Source organism: Lagenorhynchus albirostris, chromosome 11, assembly GCF_949774975.1.
Source record: "Lagenorhynchus albirostris chromosome 11, mLagAlb1.1, whole genome shotgun sequence".
In the NCBI taxonomy this organism is placed as follows: domain Eukaryota; kingdom Metazoa; phylum Chordata; class Mammalia; order Artiodactyla; family Delphinidae; genus Lagenorhynchus; species Lagenorhynchus albirostris.
In genome coordinates this window covers 83,141,168-83,164,116 of record NC_083105.1, presented here as the reverse complement: position 1 = coordinate 83,164,116, position 22,949 = coordinate 83,141,168, and the positions used below count along the sequence as shown (strand labels likewise).

The following is a 22,949-nucleotide window of genomic DNA, read 5'->3' as shown; positions in this document are numbered from 1 at the left end:
CATCTACCTCATTACAGATAGCTCAATTTCATTTCTTTTTGTGGCTGAGTAATATTCCATTGTATATATGTGCCACATCGTCTTTATCCATTCATCCAATTATGGACACTTAGGTTGTTTCCATCTCCTGGCTATTGTAAACAGAGCTGCAATGAACATTTTGCTACATGACTCTTTTTGAATTATGGTTTTCTCAGGGTATATGCCCAGTAGTGGGATTGCTGGGTCATATGGTTGTTCTATTTTTAGTTTTTTAAGGAACCTCCAAACTGTTCTCCATAGTGGCTGTACCAATTCACATTCCCACGAGCAGTGCAAGAGTGTTCGCTTTTCTCCACACCCTCTCCAGCATTTATTATTTCTAGATTTTTTGATGATGGCCATTCTGACTGGTGTGAGATGATATCTCATTGTAGTTTTGATTTGCATTTCTCTAATAATTAATAATGTTGAGCATTCTTTCATGTGTTTGTTGGCAGTCTGTATATCTTCTTTGGAGAAATGTCTATTTAGGTCTTCTGCCCATTTTTGGATTGGGTTGTTTGTTTTTTTATTATTGAGCTGCATGAGCTGTTTGTAAATTTGGGAGATTAATCCTTTGTCAGTTGCTTCCTTTGCAAATATTTTCTCCCATTCTGAGGGTTGTCTTTTGGTCTTGTTTATGGTTTCCTTTGCTGTGCAAAAGCTTTTAAGTGTCATTAGGTCCCATTTGTTTATTTTTGTTTTTATTTCCATTTCTCTAGGGGGTGGGTCAAAAGGATCTTGCTGTGATTTATGTCATAGAGTGTTCTGCCTATGCTTTCCTCTAAGAGTTTGATAGTTTCTGGCCTTACATTTAGGTCTTTAATCCATTTTGAGCTTATTTTTGTGTATGGTGTTAGGGAGTGATCTAATCTCATACTTTTACATGTACCTGTCCAGTTTACCCAGCACCACTTATTGAAGAGGCTGTCCTTTCTCCACTGTACATTCCTGCCTCCTTTATCAAAGATAAGGTGGCCATATGTGTGTGGGTTTATCTCTGGGCTTTCTATCCTGTTCTATTGATATATATTTCTGTTTTTGTGCCAGTACCATACTGTCTTGATTAATGTAGCTTTGTAGTATAGTCTGAAGTCAGGGAGCCTGATTCCTCCAGCTCCGTTTTTCATTCTCAAGACTGCTGTGGCTCTTCGGGGTCTTTTGTGTTTCCACACAAATTGTGAAATTTTTTGTTCTAGTTCTGTGAAAAATGCCAGTGGTAGTTTGATAGGGATTGCATTGAATGTGTAGATTGCTTTGGGTAGTAGAGTCATTTTCACAATGTTGATTCTTCCAATCCAAGAACATGGTATATCTCTCCATCTATTTGTATCATCTTTAATTTCTTTCATCAGTGTCTTATAATTTTCTGCATACAGGTCTTTTGTCTCCTTAGGTAGGTTTCTTCCTAGATATTTTATTCTTTCTCTTGCAATGGTAAATGTGAGTGTTTTCCTGATTTCACTTTCAGATTTTTCATCATTAGTGTATAGGAATGTCAGAGATTTCTGTGCATCAATTTTGTATCCTGCTACTTTACCAAATTCATTGATTAGCTCTAGTAGTTTTCTCGTAGCATCTTTAGGATTATCTATGTATAGTATCATGTCATCTGCAAACAGTGACAGCTTTACTTCTTCTTTTCTGATTTGTATTTCCTTTTCTTCTCTGATTGCTGTGGCTAAAACTTCCAAAAGTATGTTGAATAATACTAGTGAGAGTGGGCAACCTTGTCTTGTTCCTGATCTTAATGGAAATGCTTTCAGTTTTTCACCATTGAGGACGATGTTGGCTGTGGGTTTGTCATATATGGCCTTTATTATGTTGAGGAAAGTTCCCTCTATGCCTACTTTCTGGAGGGTTTTTATCATAAATCGGTGTTGAATTTTGTCTAAAGCTTTCTCTGCATCTATTGAGATGACCAAATGGTTTTTCTCCTTCATTTTGTTAATATGGTGTATCACATTGGTTAATTTGTGTATATTGAAGAATCCTTGCATTCCTGGAATAAACCCCACTTGATCATGGTGTATGATCCTTTTAATGTGCTGTTGGATTCTGTTTGCTAGTATTTTGTTGAGGATTTTTGCATCTATGTTCATTAGTGATATTGGCCTGTAGTTTTCTTTCTTTGCGACATCCTTGTCTGGTTTTGGTACCAGGGTGATGGCGGTCTCATAGCATGGGTTTTGGAGTGTTCCTCCCTCTGCTATATTTTGGAAAAGTTTGAGAAGGATAGGTGTTAGCTCTTCTCTAAATGTTTGATAGAATTCACCTGTGAAGCCATCTGGTCCTGGGCTTTTGTTTGTTGGAAGATTTTTAATCACAGTTTCAATTTCAGTGCTTGTGATTGGTCTGTTCATATTTTCTATTTCTTCCTGATTCAGTCTTGGCAGGTTGTGCATTTCTAAGAATTTGTCCATTTCTTCCAGGTTGTCCATTTTATTGGCATAGAGTTGCTTGTAGTAATCTCTCATTGTCTTTTGTATTTCTGCAGTGTCATTTGTTACTTCTCCTTTTTCATTTCTAATTCTATTGATTTGAGTCTTCTCCCTTTTTTTCTTGATGAGTCTGGCTAATGGTTTATCAATTTTGTTTATCTTCTCAAAGAACCAGCTTTTAGTTTTATTGATCTTTGTTATCATTTCCTTCATTTCTTTTTCATTTATTTCTGATCTGATCTTTATGATTTCTTTCCTTCTGCTAACTTTGGGTTTTTTTTGTTCTTCTTTCTCTAATTGCTTTAGGTGCAAGGTTTGGTTGTTTATTCGAGATGTTTCCTGTTTCTTAAGGTAGGGCTGTATTGCTATAAACTTCCCTCTTAGAACTGCTTTTCCTGCATCCCATAGGTTTTGGGTCGTCATGTCTCCATTGTCATTTGTTTCTAGGTATTTTTTGATTTCCTCTTTGATTTCTTCAGTGATCACTTCGTTATTAAGTAGTGTATTGTTTAGCCTCCATGTGTTTTTATTTTTTACAGATCTTTTCCTGTAATTGATATCTAGTCTCATAGCGTTGTGGACGGTAAGGATACTTGATACAATTTCAATTTTCTTAAATTTACCAAGGCTTGATTTGTGACTCAAGATATGATCTATCCTGGAGAATGTTCCATGAGCACTTGAGAAAAATCTGTATTCTGTTGTTTTAGGATGGAATGTCCTATAAATATCAATTAAGTACATCTTGTTTAATGTATCCTTTAAAGCTTGTATTTCCTTATTTATTTTCATTTTGGATGATCTGTCCATTGGTGAAAGTGGGGTGTTAAAGTCCCCTACTATGAATGTGTTATTGTTGATTTCCCCTTTTATGGCTGTTAGTATTTGCCTTATGTATTGAGGTGTTCCTATGTTAGGTGCATAAATATTTACAATTGTTACATCTTCTTCTTGGATCGATCCCTTGATCATTATGTAGTGTCCTTCTTTGTCTCTTCTAATAGTCTTTATTTTAAAGTCTATTTTGTCTGATACGAGAATTGCTACTCCAGCTTTCTTTTGGTTTCCATTTGCATGGAATATCTTTTTCCATCCCCTCACTTTCAGTCCGTATGTGTCTCTAGGTCTGAAGTGGGTCTCTCGTAGACAGCATATATATGGGTCTTGTTTTTGTATCCATTCAGCCAGTCTGTGTCTTTTGGTGGGAGCACTTAGTCCATTTACTTTTAAGGTAATTATCGACATGTATGTTCCTATTCCCATTTTCTTAACTGTTTTGGCTTTGTTATTATAGGTCTTTTCCTTCTCTTGTGTTTCTTGCCTAGAGAAGATCCTTTAGCATTTGTTGTAAAGCTGGTTTGGTGGTGCTGAACTCTCTCAGCTATTGCTTGTCTGTAAAGGTTTTAATTTCTCCATCAAATCTGAATGAGATCCTTGCTGGGTAGAGTAATCTTGGTTGCAGGTTTTTCTCCTTCACCACTTTAAATATGTCCTGCCACTCCCTTCTGGCTTGTAGAGTTTCTGCTGAAAGATCAGCTGTTAACCTTATGGGAATTCCCTTGTGTGTTATTTGTTGTTTTTCCCTTGCTGCTTTTAATACTTTTTCTTTGTATTTAATTTTTGACAGTTTGATTAATATGTGTCTTGGCATGTTTCTCCTTAGATTTATCCTGTATGGGACTCTCTGTGCTTCCTGGACTTGATTAACTATTTCCTTTCCCATATTAGGGAAGTTTTCAACTATAATCTCTTCAAATATTTTCTGAGTCCCTTTCTTTTTCTCTTCTTCTTCTGCAACCCCTACAATTCAAATATTGGTGCATTTAATGTTGTCCCAGAGGTCTCTGAGACTGTCCTCAGTTCTTTTCATTCTTTTTTCTGCTTTGCAGTAGCTATTTCCACTATTTTATCTTCCAGGTCACTTATCCGTTCTTCTGCCTCAGTTATTCTGCTATTGATCCCTTCTAGAGTATTTTTAATTTCATTTATTGTGTTGTTCATCATTGCTTGTTTCATGTTTAGTTCTTCTAGGTCCTTGTTAAATATTCCTTGCATTTTGTCTATTCTATTTCCAAGATTTTGAGTCATCTTTACTATTATTATTGTGAATTCTTTTTCAGGTAGACTGCCTACTTCCTCTTCATTTGTTAGGTCTGGTGGGTTTTTATCTTGCTCCTTCATCTGCTGTGTGTTTTTCTGTCTTCTCATTTTGCTTTTCTTACTGTGTTTGGGGTTTCCTTTTTGCAGGCTACAGGATTGTAGTTCCCTTTGTTTTTGGTGTCTGTCCCCAGTGGCTAAAGTTGCTTCAGTAGGTTGTGTAGGCTTCCTGGTGGAGGGGACTGGTGCCTATGTTCTGGTGGATGAGGCTGGATCTTGTCTTTCTGGTGGGCAGGTCCATGTCTGGTGGTGTGTTTTGGGGTGTCTGTGGACTTAGTATGATGTTAGGCAGCCTCTCTGCTAATGGGTGGGGTTGTGTTCCTGTCTCGCTAGTTGTTTGGCATAGGGTGTCCAGCACTGTAGCTTGTTGGTCGTTGAGTGAAGCTGGGTGCTGGTGTTGAGATGGAGATCTCTGGGACATTTTCGCTGTTTGATATTATGTGGAGCTGGGAGGTCTCTTGTGGACCAGTGTCCTGAAGCTGGCTCTCCCACCTCAGAGGCACAGCACTGACTCCTGGCTGCAGCACCAAGAACCTTTCATCCCCACAGCTCAGAATAAAAGTGAGAAAAAGAGAAAGAAAGAAAGAAAGAAAGAAAGAAAGATGATAAAAGAAAATAAAATAAGGTAAAATAAAATAAAGTTATTAAAATAAAAAAATAATTATTAAGAAAAAAATTTTTTTAAGTAAAAAAAAAAACAAAAACGGATGGATAGAACCCTAGGACAAATGGTGAAAGCAAAGCTATACAGACAAAATCTCTCACAGAAGCATACACATACACACACACAAAAAGAGGAAAAGTGGAAAAAAATAATAAATCTTGCTCTCAAAGTCCACCTCCTCAATTTAGGATGATTCATTGTGTATTCATGTATTCCACAGATGCAGGGTACATCAAGTTGATTGTGGAGATTTAGTCCGCTGCGCCTGAGGCTGCTGGGAGAGATTTCCCTTTCTCTTCTTTGTTCGCACAGCTCCCGGGGTTCAGCTTTGGATTTGGCCCCGCCTCTGCATGTAGGTCGCTGGAGGGCGTCTGTTCTTCGCTCAGGCAAGAGGGGGTTAAAGGAGCCGCTGATTCGGGGGCTCTGGCTCACTAAGGCCGGGGGGAGGGAGAGGCACAGATGAGGGGCGAGCCTGCGGCAGCCTCTTGGCGTGACATTGCACCAGCCTGAGGCCCGCCGTGCGTTCTCCCAGGGAAGTTGTCCCTGGATCCCGGGACCCTGGCAGTGGCAGGCTGTACAGGCTCCCGGGAGGGGAGGTGTGGAGAGTAACCTGTGCTCTCACACAGGCTTCTTGGTGGCGGCAGCAGCAGCCTTAGCGTCTCCTGCCCATCTCTGGGGTCCGCGCTGTTGGCCGCGGCTCGCGCCCGTCTCTGGAGCTCCGTTAAGCAGCGTTCTTAATCACCTCTCCTCGCGTACCAGGAAACAAAGAGGGAAGAAAAAGTCTCTTGCCTCTTTGGCAGGTCCAGACTTTTCCCCGGACTCCCTCCTGGCTAGGCGTGGTGCAATAACCCCTTCATGCTGTGTTCACGCCACTAGTCCTCTCCCTGCGCTCCAACTGAAGCCCGAGCCTCAGCTCCCAGCCCCTGCCCGCCCCGGCGAGTGAGCAGACAAGCCTCTTGGGCTGGTGAGTGCTGGTCGGCACCGATCCTCTGTGCGGGAATCTCTCCGCTTTGCCCTCTGCACCCCTGTTGCTGTGCTCTCCGCGGCTCCGAAGCTTCTCCCCTCGGCCACCCGCAGTCTTCGCCCGTGAAGGGGCTTCTAGTATGTGGAAACCTTTCCTCCTTCACAGCTCCCTCCCACTGGTGCAGGTCCCGTCCCTATTCTTTTGTCTCTCTTTATTCTTTTTTCTTTTGCCCTACGCAGGTACGTGGGGAGTTTCTTGCCTTTTGGGAGGTCTGAGTTCTTCTGCCAGAATTCAGTAGGTGTTCTGTAGGAGTTGTTCCACGTGTAGATGTATTTCTGATGTATCTCTGGGGAGGAGGGTGATCTCCGCGTCTTACTCTTCCGCCACCTTCCCCCTCTCCAGAAGACTATGTTTTCAGCTTAGACTAGTGGTTCTCAAAGTATGGCCTTATTTATTAGAAATGCAAATTCTCGGTCTCCACCCCAGACCTATTGGATCAGAAATTCTGGAGATAAGGGAGATTTCACCAAGCCCTCCAAGTAACTCTGAACCACTAGCTTAGACATTGTCTTACCAGAGGCAGTGGCAATGAGAATCTAGTAAAAATGCTTGAGTTATGCTAAAATATTCTATCCCATCCTTCTGAAATCTTGATCCAATAAACATCCTTTAATAGATTCTCATGAAATATTCTTTTGTATATTATGTAAATCTCTGATAAACTATGTATTAATAAGCAATTCTCCTGAGTGAGACTGCATTCATTTGACATATTGCAATATATCTATCATTTGTTGAAAATTATTTCTAATACTCTACCTTAAATTCTATTAAATAGGTGAAAACCCATAGAAATTCTCTTAAGAAATATCCAGAGAAATATGTACAGTTCTGCTACATCTCTTGTTGATCAATTGGCTGTGCAAATATGAGAGGAGAGTTCATCTTGTTACTATATTGACTGAAATAAAGTGCTTTAAATACACAGGTGAACATTGATTAACTAACAGAAATAGAGTCACATTTCAGGCACACAAATGAAAGGGGGGGATGGAAGGAGGAGAGAAACCTTGAAAGACATTTGACAGAGGAGGTTGTATTCTCCAGATAGCCCTGTCAAGCAGCTCTGTCAACAACAAAAAGAAGAAAACAAATAAATTGGAGGTTGTGTGAATGTCACAAGACCAGAATATAAATATGACATGGAGCGAAGTAAATACCAATAATTCGCATTCTCACAAAATGTTTTAGGGTGATACCTTCTAGCTATGCCAAAATGAAAAGAAAAAAAATGATATGTAGGTAAATCTCCAAGACCCGGGTCCATCCACCGTTCGCTTTTTATTCATAATAAGCCAATCCTCAAAAGGTACCACTGCAGGAATAACACAAAGTGTGACAAGACTCAGGACTCGTACATCTAGAAATGGATTTAACATTCAGAGAACATTTCAACTCTGCTTAACTTTCTAACTCTCAAGAGAGAATGCAGTCTTCACTCTGAGCAGTCAAAGAACATCTTTAGACAGAATATGGAGTTTGTGACTTAGGTTTTCTCTTCTTGCTAAACAGATTGCAGAAACATGCATCCAAAAACAGGTTTAAAATTATGGGATTTTTTTTCACTAAAAAAATCTTTTCAAGCTTTTCTTATCAACATAATTATCCATCTGTACATGAACTAAATCTTCACAAGCTCTTCAGGGCTAGCTGCCCTTTCAGCACTAGACAAGACCACCCAGGTCTTGTCTGGTTTTGTGTTCAGTGATACCACCTGTCTGTCCCTGGTCCAATGGGTGCCTTCTTGAAAATCTTATGTAACTGCCTTTTTCCTCTTCCATGGGTCTCACCTCACCATATCCAATGGAAGCCCTGGCCCAGAATCCAAGAATGTTGTTCCAGAGAGGCCTGGCGAGTATCACCACTCATTAACAAGAGCTCCTCCTTCCCTGCCCTGGGAAGCCAGAGCACCCTGTCTTCCTGGTGCGCCCACGTCCTGCCCACTCAGAAAACAAGACCCTTAGTCTGGCATGAGAAATCTGGTTTCCTCCCCGTGGCCATAAAGTCTTCAGTTTTTGGATTTTTTTAAACATCTTTATTGGAGTATAATTGCTTTACAATGGTGTGTTAGTTTCTGCTTTATAACAAAGTGAATCAGTTATACGTATACATATATCCCCATATCTCCTCCCTCTTGCGTCTCCCTCCCACCATCCCTATCCCACCCCTCTAGGTGGCCACAAAGCACCTAGCTGATCTCCTTGTGCTATGTGGCTGCTTCCCACTCGCTACCTATTTTATGTTTGGTAGTATATATATGTCCATGCCTCTCTCTCACTTCATCCCAGCTTACCCTTCCCCCTCCCCGTATCCTCAAGTCCATTCTCTAGTAGGTCTGTGTCTTTATTCCCATCTTACCCCTAGGTTCTTCATGACCTTTTTTTTTTTCCCTTAGATTCCATATATATGTGTTAGCCTAAGTTATTTGTTTTTCTCTTTCTGACTTACTTCACTCTGTGTGACAGACTCTAGGTCCATCCACCTCACAACAAATATCTCAATTTCGTGTCTTTTTATGGCTGAGTAATATTCCATTGTATATATGTGCCACATCTTCTTTATCCATTCATCTGTCGATGGACACTTAGGTTGCTTCCATGTCCTGGCTATTGTAAATAGAGCTGCAATGAACATTTTGGTACATGACTCTTTTTGAATTATGGTTTTCTCAGGGTATATGTCCAGTAGTGGGATTGCTGGGTCATATGGTAGTTCTATTTTTAGTTTTTTAAGGAACATCCATACTGTTCTCCATAGTGGCTGTAACAATTTACATTCCCACCAACAGTTCAGGAGCGTTCCCTTTTCTCCACACCCTCTCCAGCATTTATTGTTTCTAGATGTTTTGATGATAAGCCTTCAGTTTTAAGTGTTCAATAAATACTACTCTTCTATAAAGTGCTTGCATTCTAAACTCCAATAAACCCTCTGATAAAGAAGTATTGTTCTAATATGAAAATCTGTAGGTAAGAAAATGAACTCCCCACCCCCTCCCAGAGCCGATTGAGCCCTATCAGAAGGCCAAGAAATTAAAAGATGTTGGATTGGGACTTCCCTGGTGGCGCAGTGGTTAAGACTCCTCGCTCCCAATGCAGGGCGTCCAGATTTGATCCCTGAGATCCCACATGCATGCCGCAACTAAGAGTTTGCAAGCTGTAACAAAGGAGCCCACCTGCCAAAACTAAGACCCGGCACAACCAAATAAATAAATAATAAATATTAAAATAAAATAAAATATGTTGGATTGACCCAGGCTTTATAGCAAATATCCTACACTAGGACCTAGAAGTGAAACTTTCAAAAATCCAGAAGGATGATCAGTTTCATAGTATTTAGACATGTCATGATGTACAACCAAAGTTATATGAAATATATTTGAGATGCTTTCTGCTCAAACTATTCAATGGTTCTTCATAACTGGGTAACTTCCTTGGCCTTTTTTTGTTTTGCCTAGACTGTTTCTGGGTGACCCAGCATTTCTGATGGTTTCCATTGCTTTAAGGGCTTATGTTCAGCTAAGATCCCTTTCCTGAGTTCTAGGCCCACGTGTCTGAGATTTGAGTTCAGGTGGGCATTATCGGTTTCCATTCCCATTCCGCTCTTCCTCTTGTATCTTGTGCCTTACTAAATGTGAACTCCATCCACCTGGCAGCTCAAGTCAGGTAGCTGAGCACCTTGCTTAATTCTCCCTCTCCTTCAACCCTCACACCTAATCAGTTCTTAGAGCCTTGGATTCTGCTCCCTTAACATCACTCAAACACACCGACTCTCGGTTCCTACTGCTACCTGAGCTCAGGCAGTCATCATTTCTCCATAGATGGAGAACAGCCTCCCAGCTGGTCTTCCCTTCCCAATCCATTCTTCACAGCCGGAAAGACCATTCTAAAAGGCAGCGTTGATCACATGATTCCCTTGCCTCAAATGTCCTAGGTTGAAATAAAAGTTCCTTGTGACCTACTTCCTGCCCATCTCTACAAGCTCATCTTTGGCTTTTTCTTCTCCCATCCTCTGCACCAGAGCTCTGGGAGACCTCAATGTTTACTCTGCATTTCTCCATGCTTTTGTACCCACTAGTACTTGCTCTACTCTTCCTAACATCCTTCTGCTTAATTTCTGCTTACCTTTCAAAATCCATCTTCCTCCAGGAAGTTTCTTCAAGTTGCCTTCAGGTTAATCACCCCTTCAGTGTATTACAGCAGACACGGTCTTAAAATTTACATGGTATTGTAACCTCACTCACCTCTCTTTCCCACTGAACTGAGAGCTCCTTGAAGGCTGAGACTGGTTTTTCAGCGCTCAGTTCCTGGAGCTGTTAAAAGAGTCTGGCCTCAAAAAGAGTTCTGTCGACTAAGTGAAATAGTCTAGAGTGAGGTTATATGTTCTTGTGCAACTTCTTGCTGGAAGCCAGGCTAAATTAAGGCTTCAAAGAAGTAGACACTACTGAAGTAGAAAAATTTGTTCAAGGAAGACAGAGTCAGATTTTTAAGATACTGGTCATTTAGGCTCGATTGTTGGAATGTGTGTCTCATGAAGACAAAGGGGAGAGTTTTGGCAATTGCCAACTTCTCAATAGCCTCTAGGGACAAAGACAGTTATGTAGGAGAGAGCCTGACCCTGTGCACCTGCAGACAGATGCTAACAAGTGAGCCCAGGCACGTACTTAGGGATCTAACCATCCCCACAAGCAAGTTTAGAAGCTTCCATTGGGTTTCTTGCCAATAAACAAAAAAGAAAAGGTCTTTCTTCCATTGTTTTAGTTCTGCAAATTCTTTTTTTTAAAGCATTTAAAAAATTTTACTTATTTATTTTCTTTATATTTTTGGCTGCTTCGGGTCTTAGTTGCAGCTCGAGGGGTCTTCGTTGAGACACGCAAGATCTTTTCATTGCGGCGTGGACTCTGTTGTGGTGTGCAGGCTTCTCTCTAGTTGTGACAGGCGGGTTTTCTCTCTCTAGTTGTGGCTCGTGGGTTCCAGAGTGCGTGGGCTTTGTAGTTTGCGGCACGTGGGCTCTCTCGTTGAGGCGTGCAAGCTCAGTAGTTGTGGTGTGCAGGCTTAGTTGCCCTGTAGCACGTGGGATCTTAGTTTCCTGACCAGGGATCGAACCCACATCCCCTGAATTGGAAGGTGGATTCTTTACCACTGGGAAGTCCCTAGCTCTGAAAATTCTTAATTTGAAAATACATAGTAAGCCATTATAGGCCTTATCAAACTTATACCTCAATTAGATATATTTTTTAGATATATTTTTTAAAGTTTTGAAAAGGAACTTCACCCCTGCCTTTGAAATACGGCCACGTTGTGGGTTACACAAACAACTTCAGTGTCATTACCTCCACATCTGCCCGTGCTCTGCTGAAAAGCTGTCTCTGTGGGTCCTATCTGCTTTGTTTTCTACCCAGCCCTCTCCAGCCCACACTGTATCTGTTGAACTAGGAATGTCATCTCTGCTTTTAACCATCAGCCTGTCCTAATGGTGGAAAACCCTGAAAACAGCCTGTACTCAAGGAAGGCTTGGCTTTTGGCTTCACAGTCCGGTGGAAACCTAAACCCGCAACTTGGGAACCAGTGAGGGCACAAGCCACTTATTGATTTTGTAATCAAGAGGAGAATAGGATAGAGGTGCTACGTTAAAATGTTGTGTTGGCTTTGTAAATAAACAGCTCTACCACCCTAGCAGGTCCGAGGTTCAAAGCTGGCCCTGGGGATAGGAGTTATGAGTATCACCAAACCAGCCATCTAATGACTTGCTGGGTGACTCTCAGCCACCCTTCCAACATTGTCTCTAGGAAAATTGTGCTTATCAGAAAATGCAATTCTTTTGCTTATGTTTTTCATCCTAAAGTAGAACTTAGCAACCTTTTAGGGCTTCCAAAGTTGAGTGTGAATAGGTATGCTTTGCTTAGAAACTCTAAATCACAGTTTAAGAAACTCCAATGCACTAAAAAGAAAATCAAATCGAGTAGGTTTTATATACCACATCTTCTTTATCCATTCATCTGTCGCTGGACACTTAGGTTGCTTCCATGTCTTGGCCATTGTAAATAGTGCTGCTATGAACACTGGGGTGCGTGTATTTTTTCAAATTAGCGTTTTCTCTGGATATATATATATATATATATATATATATATATATAATGGAACGTTATTCAGCCATAAAACGGAATGAAATAATGTCATTTGCAACAACATGGATGGACCTAGAGATTATCACATTAAGTGAAGTAAGTCAGACAGAGAAAGCGAAATATCATATGATATCACTTATATGTGGACTCTTAAAAATGATATAAATGAACTTATTTACAAAACAGAAATAGACTCACAGACATAGAAAACAAACTTATGGTTACCAGAGGGGATAGCGGGGGGTGGGGGGGGGTAGATAAACTAGGAGTTTGGGATTAGCAGATACACACTACTGTATATAAAGTTGGTAAACAGCAAGGACCTACTGTATCACATAGGGAACAATATTCAATGTCTTGTAAAAATCTATAATGGAAAAGAACCTAAATATATATATAAATAACCGAATCACTTTGCTGTACACCTGAAGCTAACGCAACATTGTAAATTAACTACACTTCGGTTTAAAAAACTGTTTTAAAAATTGAGTATGTTTTCCCTCAAAGTTGCCATGCCTCCTGCCAGCCTTCTTTGGGTCAGTTGCACGCCCCCCCCACTCTTTCCATCACTGACACTCAAGAATTTGGAGATGGCTTTCTATTTCTCCCGCTCCAGTGTCCTCCCACTGGTCATGCAATAGCCAAGATGTATATATTTTACTTTCACTACACCTTTCCTCTCACCTCTTTCTCTGACTTCGTCCACCACCCTCTGAGCTCTGGCTCACCTGATAGATTAATCTTGCTTAGATTAGTAAAATAAGATTCTGGTGTTCTCACCGCCAACCCACCCAACACCACTGCTCATTTTCCAGAAACATGTCTTGAATCATGTCATTCCCCTGCTCAGAAATGTTCAAGGGAGCCCCACTACTTCCTAAATCAGTTCTACAACCCCAGACTTTCCACCTACATTTTCTGCTCTATATTTTGTTATTTCAACTGTAGATACACGTTTGCTATTCTTTCCACACACAGTCCTGCATCCGCCTGCGCTCGTACTGTTTCACCCAAGCTACCTGGTTTGAGGGCGGGTTCCATCATTTACTAGCTTTGTGCTTCTGTTTCCTCACTTATAACGTGAGGATCATAATAGCACCTACTTCATAGGGTTTTGTGCTGATTACTTGAAGAAATCCATACAAAAGGCCTTAGAGGAGCCCAAGCACAAGGTAAGTATTCAGTAACTGGTAGTGATCATTATTATTATCATCATCCCTTTCAAGGACCATTTCAAATCCACCTCTTTAGAGAAGGCTTTTTTAATTGCCCAATTCAATGTTATTTTTTCCTTCTTTTTGTACTTCTCTGAATAGCATTTGACACAGAATGCCCTGCCGTAGAATAGTGTGTGCGCTTATCGTGGCCTGCCTGGACCGTACAATTACTGAGGTTGAGGAAATTTTGTTCATCATTGTATTCGCTGAAGGACCTTCTACAGCACCTGGCACATCAGAAGGACTTAATAAATACTGGCTAAATTGAAATAAATTGATTTTCCTATTTTTAAAACTCTGTTCCACAAGCTGAGCAAAAATAGCACATAAAGATAAGCAAATGAAATGAGCACCTTGATAACAAGGATGTTACTGGTGAAAGACACTGAGATTGATGTCATTAGAATGCACGGCTTTCCTTGATAACAACCTTTCCTCCCTGTTCTCCATTGCAGGTCTGCTTAGTGGCCTATCTTGGTTTGTTTATGCTTTGTGTCTCCTATCAAGTTGACGAACGGACTTGCATCCAGTTTGCCATGAAAGTAAGTTGTCCTTTTTCTTTCTCTTTTATCATCACATAGAAGGAAACACAAGTACAAAATTAAGGAGGACTTTTTAAGGGGTTGTATATCTGATTATTCTAGAAATTGCATTTTTAGACAGGCCAAAAAATGTTTTAGGAGGGCATTCATCCAGACCCCAAAGGTAATGCTGATTTTTTTTTGTCTTAATTTCCATGAACTGGATTGGCACAGAGCATATGAAGTGTCCTCCAATGCCCTTAAAAGGAAAATTGAAAACTCATCAGTTCAGCGAAACACTTGGCCAGGGAAAAAGTGTCCATATCAGTGCTCACTTCCCCATCTTGGGGTTTTTTTAGAATGTTTTAATAATGAAGCAGTCTAAGTGTATTTCCCTTGGTAGGTGGGATCACCGAGACAGAAAAGGTACGTTGGGTGAATCCAAATGACCTGTGCCAAGAATCTGAGGGCAAAGGCAGGAGGTTGGGGCATGCTTGGTTTAGCAAGTGTGTGTGCCTTAATGAGGGCCTTTTTTTTTAGAGACACTGTGTTTGGTTGGAGCCAATTCAAGTACACAGCATTTTCACTGCACAGTAGAATCTGCTCCAAAGGGAAACACAGACACACCCTTTCAGAGTTTAGGGAGATAAACAGCCCACTCAGAAATCAGTTGGTAGAAATCAAATTCCTACATTTTCTTTCAACTCCTGCAGCAGAGAACAAAAAGCTTTCTGTAATGTTGGTTTGGTTTGGTTTTGGTTTGGGGGTCCAGTCACATTGTTTACTTTTCTTCTATAAGAAAACACATAAAAACTGGATACTCCTTTGTAAGATGTTAGTATATTCTAGTATATTGATATAAAAGCTACTGACATAAAAAAGCAATGTGCTCATATATACATATATATATTTAAGTCATGTCGTGAAAGAGTAATTAGTGAATAAAATATTCAAATTATTTTAACTAGCAAAAAGAAACTGGCTACACAAAATGTATGCTATGATCCTACGGAGATTAAATAAATAGCTCTTATATGCACAGAAAAAATAGTTTCTCTGAGTGGTGGGATTATACCTACATTGTGTAGTTTTTTTCTTCAATTTTGAGATGTTCTCCAATAGTTAGATGTAACTCTTCTAATTTAAAAATTTAATGGATGCTATTTTAAAAATTGATAGAGTTATAATTTTGGTGGATATGCCCCACCCACCCACCTTGGAAATTTTACTTTTTCTGTCTGAGGGTGTCCCTTAAAAGAAGGCCAGATAGAGCAGACATCAGTCCATGTTTACTTTTTTGGTAGAAGTCTGAATAAACTACAAGGCTTAGTGATGATTTTGTTTTTTAAAGCCTAGTAAGAAATTATCTGTTAAATTATGGGAATTTCATTCATTATGTAAAAAGGGCTCTAAACTAGGTTCATCAGTTTCTGTGAAATGCCCTCATCCCCCTCTCCACCATGATCCCAGGAAACAGCAGAGGCAACAGCAACATCTTCACAGAAGCCCCTAAAGCCATCTCAACGTCTGCATTTAAAATAAGGAGCAAGGACAAAAAAATTAAAAAATAAAAAAGTCACTGCCAATGTCAGCCAGGTTGAGAATTCACCACTAGGAAGATCTCATTAACTATCTTTTTTTTTCACCTGTGACAGACATTGACAAATACAGAGGCACTTTTCTCTTCTCCTGAATGTGACCTTTAGTGATGCTTGCTACCAGCTCTCTAAGGTGCCCGCTATATTACCTTCAGGTCGAAAATGAGCTCCGTCAATCTCCAGGTTTTCCAAAGGCACAACAGGTTACAGCGGACTTCCCTTGTGCTCCTGACATCATTTGGGGGAGAAGGAATAAAATGCATCTTCATGAGGTGTTTCTCACTAGCAAAACCGCATTTTAGTGCTTACGTGTTGATACCCTGCACCAAGCTTTGGTGGCGAATTTACTTCCTTCTGTTGAATGCCCAGATAGTCAGGACAAGCAACACGGGGGTGATGCCAGCGCTTTACTGCAACCTGTGCTAGCGCGCGCGCGCGCGTCCACACACACACACACACACACACACACACACACACACACACACACGCCCCACACACTTCCCTTTTCCTTACAGACAGTGGCCACGGGGGTTTGTCTTTTCATCTCAAGCTAGCACAGTCTTCTCTGGCGGCCCTTTGGCGAGCCCTGTAAGCCGCCGGCGCCTTCCATCTTTCTCCCCAGGCCCTGCTCCCGAGTTCTGCTCCTGGGCTCGGCGGGCCATCCGGCCGCTGATTGGGCTTCCTGCCTATCCTCTTGGCCCTGTTTTCTCGGGGCTCACCTTGATGATGTTCAGAAACGTGTCTGGTTCGTGTGCGTGCAAAAACACTCCGGGGCACATTCCCCACGAGGGCATTGCAGTCGCAGTAGCCTCTGAACTTTGAAGCGGCGGCCGGGTACCAATTAGAGGCGGCGAGCGCGGGGCGCGCCCCCGGGCGCTGTGGTTACATAAGCGCCGGGGGCGCCCGCCTCCGCCCGCTGCGCAGTGCCGGCCGCCCGGACTGACACAGGCAAGACAGATGCGTCCCGAGCCCCGCTGGTATCAAAATATATTTGCTGGCCTTCCCAAGGTCATCGTAAACACTCTTATTGATAGTTATGCGTGCCGTGTACGTAAAGCAAGCCACTTGATTTTAAATTACAGATTCTGCCCCAGAAGCTTGTTGCTGTCAGCTGAGTTAAAAGCCGCGAAGGAAAAAATGCTACAGCGCTGCAGATGTAGCCCACAGGCTTTGGCCGATCAAGTCTATATTTATGTCTCGAAATGGATAAGAAACTTGATTCTGCGGCTCACTCTTGCTTACTTGGCCCGATGCTTTCCTGCAGTGGGAGAGGCAGAATCACAATGTGTGAGCTAATGCGCCAGTGAAAATGTATTCGTATTTAAAGGAGCTGAGGGGCATGGCTTTTGTCTGCGCTCTTGAGGCTTCTAGAATATTTAATATGCTCAATTAAAATTGAGCAGTCTCTGTGCTTGTGTAAATGTTCACGTCCTTTCTACAAGCCAAGGATGTGTTGTTACTCTCACGTGACATAGAATAACACAAAGCCAGTATAGGGTGGATATCCTAAAAGTCCTGAGAACTGGCAGCTCTTTCCAGGTCTGCTAATGTGTTCATTTCAAGAATACTTAAATATTTAAACCAGGAAAGCCCAGTATCGATTATTTTGATCCTTAGAGTAATCCTGTGACTTAGGTGCTAGATGAAGAAACAAAGGTACCCATGGGATTGATTTAATTTGCCCAAGGTTCATAGTTATGGAGGGGAGAACCGGGATTCTAACTCAGGCTGTCTGCTCCCCAATCCATGCCTGTAACCATCACCGGGCACTGCTGTGTACTTGGTAAAAGTCTTGGGCAAATCTTTTGCTCTTTGGGCCCAAAGAAGAGACAGGGGCTTCCCTGGTGGCGCAGTGGTTGAGAGTCCGCCTGCCACTGCAGGGAACACGGGTTCGTGCCCCGGTCCGGGAAGATCCCACATGCCGCGGAGCGGCTGGGCCCGTGAGCCATGGCCGCTGAGCCTGCGCGTCTGGAGCCTGTGCTCCGCAACGGGAGAGGCCACAACAGTGAGAGGCCCGCGTACCGCAAAAAAAAAAAAAAAAAAAGAAGAGGAAAACTCTCATTTCAGCAAACGGATTTTTGTGATGGTTATGAGAGAATATTTTTTGCAGCTATTTGAATAATTTACAGATCGAGAATGAGGGATTATTGTCATTGTTTCAAGATAATGCCCTAGCGGATGTTATAGAAATTCTCTATCTAAGGATGAGTGTGTGGGAGAGAGTTATGACAGGACCTCCGTAGCCCCATCCACTGATGGCAATATAGTGTATGAAGAAAACTCCAACTGGGGCCATTCTGCTAAGCAGATGACTCTCAGGTGAAAAATCATCCCTTAATTTGGGCCCTCCCTGCTGGTATAGTCACTCATGTCGCAGGCACTGGAAATGCAGCTGTCATGGGCAGGCACGCACAACACGGCCAGCACAATTTAATTTGGCCCTTGGCATCAAGAGTTTGAAGTCAGTTGTCAAGCCTGAATATTTCAAAACAACCCAGAATAATTCAAATATTCTGTCCCAATGGCCCCACAAAATAAATCCATACTTTTTAGCCCAAGAACTACTTTTTTTTTTTTTTGCAGAAAATATGGCCACTGAAAATTTGGCGACAGGCAGGACCAAGGTGATGCATTCAATAGCACAGATTAAATATTTCCTCTTACATTTTTGAAATGGTTTGTTTCACTGTGTGTTTTTCTGGTTCTCTTCCTCCAAGGGAGGCTAAACGTGTTCAGTATAAGTTATCCTTGTTATGTCCCTGAGATAGATGTTTCCATAAACTGCTTCACAGATGAAGAAATGTGGGTTGTATTTGACAGTCCTTCGTGTAATTTGAAAATGAAAATGAGAGTGTGTGTTTAAGATATTTTTGATGAGAAGATCCAAAGAACCCCTGCACTCTTTGTTCGTGCAGCCATAGGAAGATGAAACGGCTTTAACCAGGTCCACTCTCTTCCTGTGTCCTCAGTGAAGCTTCCAAGCAAACCATACACATGCTCAGGGCACTGACACACACACACACACACACACACACACACGCACCAGTCAAGACAGAAAAAATAAAATTTTAAATATTCTATATTTAAGACTTGAAAACATTTGAAATTGTCCCTGTGTGCAAAATCACTCATCTGGAGGACTTATGCACACATATTTTATAATCTTGCATACATGTTTTTATTTTGAGTTGCAATTAGTTGAAGGCAGTGGGAGGGCATAATCTTTTCAGAGCAACTTTCATCTGAACCTGGACGTGGCTAATCTTCCTTTGAGGAGTTCACATTCAGCAGAATTGCTCTATGAGCAACTTTTGACTATGGGAATGTAAATCTTGCACTAAGAACTGGGTTCAGTACACCAGTCCCAACAACTGGGGACTCTATTCTTTATCTAGATCCTCAGTAGGTTGGGCCATTAAAAGAAAGGTTTTCAGTAGGGAAGTCCAATCACAAGATTTCTTGTTCTGTAAAATGGTTTATATTGTGGCCACGTCAACAAGCACCCACAATTTTTGATCAAAATATTTCAGGTGGGGGGCTTCCCTGGCAGCGCAGTGGTTGAGAGTCCACCTGCCAATGCAGGGGACACGGATTCGTGCCCCGGTCCGGGAAGATCCCACATGCCGCTGAGCGGCTGGGCCCCTGAGCCATGGCCACTGAGCCTGCGCGTCCGGAGCCTGTGCTCCGCAACGGGAGAGGCCACAACAGTGAGAGGCCCGCGTATCGTAAAAAAAAAAAAAATTTCAGGTGTAGGGTAAATGTCTGAGCTGTTCAGGGATTCCATGGTTCTTTAATAGCAGAGTTAGAACTTTAACTAGACTTTTCCATTCCAAGGCTAACACATAAGCCAACGGTGTTCAGAACCTTGGGGCTGAGGGATCATTTAGTTTATTTTTATGCTCAGAAACTACATGGTTATAGGTGGACTTGGGATGAGACTTGTAGGTGATCAAGTCACCTACCTTCTGGAACCATAATTTTTTTTTCTCCCAGCAACCTCTCACTGGGGACCCTGGCCTTCCTGGACATAGTTTGGCAACCACTCCATTGAATATAGTCTTTTTCATTAACCCGTGTTGCTAGTTGACCAATCATTGCCAATTTGGGCCAACACAGTGTTTATATTGAAGAAATTTGTTCTCTACTTCCTAGTCTTGTTTCAGTCTTTATATCAGCAGTTGTTAAGGTCAAAACAAGCACAGTATGCCTTTCAGGGATGGCTCTTGTGTTTGGGAGTCATCTAAGCTGCCTGCTACGTCCATATACAAACATCTCGAAATCAAGCTAATATTATTGGCTCAATTCATGAAAAACACCCGACATCTGTACGACAAATGAAAATACGATCAGAGTTTTTCAGATTGTGATCAGATTGCTCACTAACAGTCCATAAGGAGCCATTGCCATGTCTTGGGTACCATGTTTCTGAGGAGAGACAGCCCCTCCATCAGGGAATGGAGGGAGAGAAGGAATCTTGGGAGAGAAGAAGAGCTTTTCTTTATTAGCTTTGCCAATAGTCATCCAACGTTCTCTATAACTGGAAAGGTTTTCTTCTGCTTTCTTGCAGCTCTTGTACTTTCTGCTGAGCGCCCTTGGCCTGACGGTCTGTGTGCTGGCCGTGGCGTTCGCCGCTCACCACTATGCACAACTCACACAGCTTACCTGTGGAACCACGCTCGACTCCTGCCAGTGCAAACTGCCCTCCTCCGAGCCCCTCAGCAGGACCTTTGTGTACCGGGATGTGACTGACTGTACCAGCATCACTGGCACTTTCAAACTGTTCTTACTCATCCAGATGATTCTGAACTTGGTCTGCGGCCTTGTGTGCTTGTTGGCCTGCTTTGTGATGTGGAAACACAGGTACCAGGTCTTTTACGTGGGTGTCAGGGTGTGTTCCCTGACAACTTCCGAAGGTCAGCAGCAAAAGGTCTAACATTCTTGTTCAAAGGTGGGAGAGCAAACAGCACCCTAACTAGCTGAGATTTTTTTTAAAAGGATAAAAAGAGAAAGAAAATGAAGAAAAAATGAAATTTGACAATAACTAATATTCACTGTTCTAAATGAATATTTTTATATTTTTCAGGAAATGAAAGAGCATTTCTTCAGGTTTCCATAGTATTTTTTTTTTTAATTCTTAAGATCTAAACTGACTTTGGGATATTAAGAGAGCACGGTACAGGGAAAGAATGGTATAGTTCTATCTTTAAAGTCTGGAGTCTATTCCTAATACTCATGTTACCTATTATTGATAATCTTCTTTCCTGTTAGTCCAGTTCGATTTGGACAGTTTCAGACCCACTTGCTAAATTTTGTAGGATCTTCCTCCAGGCCTCTCCCCGCTCCCGCCGTGATCCTCACTATGACTCCGAGAAAAGCAGGGGGCAGGAGGAGGGGGAAAGCTGAACAGCCAGTGTGTCTTTCTCTATTTTCCCTGGTAGAGATGTCTTCAAGGCATGAAACAGCTTAAAAGAGCAGAGTAGAAAAGGAAGAGACTTTGCAAAAGGCTAAATAATTACAAACACCTGGGTTGGGGCCCCTGGCCTTTTTCCTCTGCTCCCTCATTTCGGATCTGTAAATAGATCACTTAGTGAATGCTTTGGGTGATTGCTTCTCAGTAACTGAAAGCTGGTGGTAGTTGTATTCTTAATGATATAGAAGGTTTAAAAATAATTACATTATGCTTCTATTCTGTCGTCTAAAACAAATCATTAAAACTAATTTCTAGCTAATGGTTAATTATAATTATGCTCAGAAGTCTATTTAATGAGCCCTGGCTGTGCTTACGTGGCACTGTCGGTATTTGGAGAAATTACTATCACAAGAGAGAAGGCTTAAAGATTCTTTCTTCTGAAAGCCAAGCTTTACAAGGGAGAAAAAAAATTTTTTTTTTTTATTAATAGCTCAGGTTAAAAATACTCATTTAAATGAAAATGAGAGCATTTGTAATGGGAAATGTTTATGCAAATAGCACATTTGTGATACGTTGTAAAGTATCTCTCTTGGCAGCTAAGTACTTTTGACGAAGATTGAGTAATGCTGAGGTGTCCCATTCATGAAATTATATTTGATATGTAATCTTATTATTGATTTGTATGCACAGTCAACTAGAGCCTTAAACTAATGTTTTCTGAGGTCATTATTTGAACATTTGGCCATTGACTTGGAGGGTAATTTTTGGTTTTGTTTTGAAGTGACTGCGACTTAAAAGAGCACAACTACTCTATGGTGGGAGACTTTTCTCTCTAGTTATTGGTATCATTGAATTTGGAACAATATCAATGTTTTAAGGAAGGAGCTCAGAATGCAAATTCATGTAGCATAAATGTTACCAAAAACTTTCTCTATTAGTATGCTCTGTTGAAAGCAGAAATTCAAGATAATTGAGCTTAATTTGCTTCTCCATATTGCCTATTGATATATTTTACTAATCATTAAACTCTACTCTAAAAAAATCATTTCCTTGTTTGCCTTAAGAGGTATATGAATAATTCCATCGATTGTGACAACAGTGTCGATTATTACATGATATGAATATCCATATAAAAAGGGAAATGTTAAGTTAGTTGGAGGATTGTAAATATATTTTATGCCCTCCAGATAAAACACCTGATTAACAGATGTTAAAACCTTTTTATGTATTGACTTGCTTTAAAAATGGCCTTCCTGGGGCTTCCCTGGTGGCACAGTGGTTGAGAGTCTGCCTGCCGATGCAGGGGACACGGGTTCGTGCCCTGGTCCGGGAAGATCCCACATGCCGCGGAGCGGCTGGGCCCCTGAGCCATGGCCGCTGAGCCTGCGCGTCTGGAGCCTGTGCTCCGCAACGGGAGATGCCACAACAGTGACAGGCCCGCATACCGCAAAAAAAAAAAAAAAAAAAAGGTCTTCCTACACACTAGCTCAGGCCAAAAATGCACATCAGTTGCTTAATGGATGCTTCTGGAGCAGCGGTTTAATACACAAAAATTACATCAACACACACCAAGCCTCCTGATGATGACCTAAAAAAATACATTGTACCCTGTTAAAAAAATTCCAATAACTGAATCCATTTTGATTTTGACAGTTTCCTACAAAAGAAAATGACTGATAATCTGTGGGCTCCTTTTTAAAGAGTGAGAAACCAGTGCTTTAATGCTAATTACTATGAATAAGTCACCATTGGAATCACACCCTGAATACCTT

At 41.5% G+C, this 22,949-nt stretch overlaps 1 protein-coding gene across 3 annotated transcripts in view; it reads left to right on the top strand.

Moving 5' to 3' along the window:
• SSPN (sarcospan) overlaps positions 1-22,606 on the top strand; it is a 46,909-nt gene extending 24,303 nt beyond the window's left edge. For 2 of the 3 annotated variants that reach the window (XM_060166700.1, XM_060166701.1), the window contains exons 2-3: positions 14,104-14,190; positions 20,335-22,605. In XM_060166700.1, the coding sequence (XP_060022683.1) occupies positions 14,104-14,190; positions 20,335-20,700 (453 nt within the window). In that variant the 3' untranslated portion in view covers positions 20,701-22,605. Of the gene's footprint in view, positions 1-14,103; positions 14,191-20,334 lie in introns of all 3 variants that reach the window. The other variant, XM_060166699.1, reaches the window with a different exon arrangement.
• Positions 22,607-22,949: the final 343 nt, after the last annotated feature.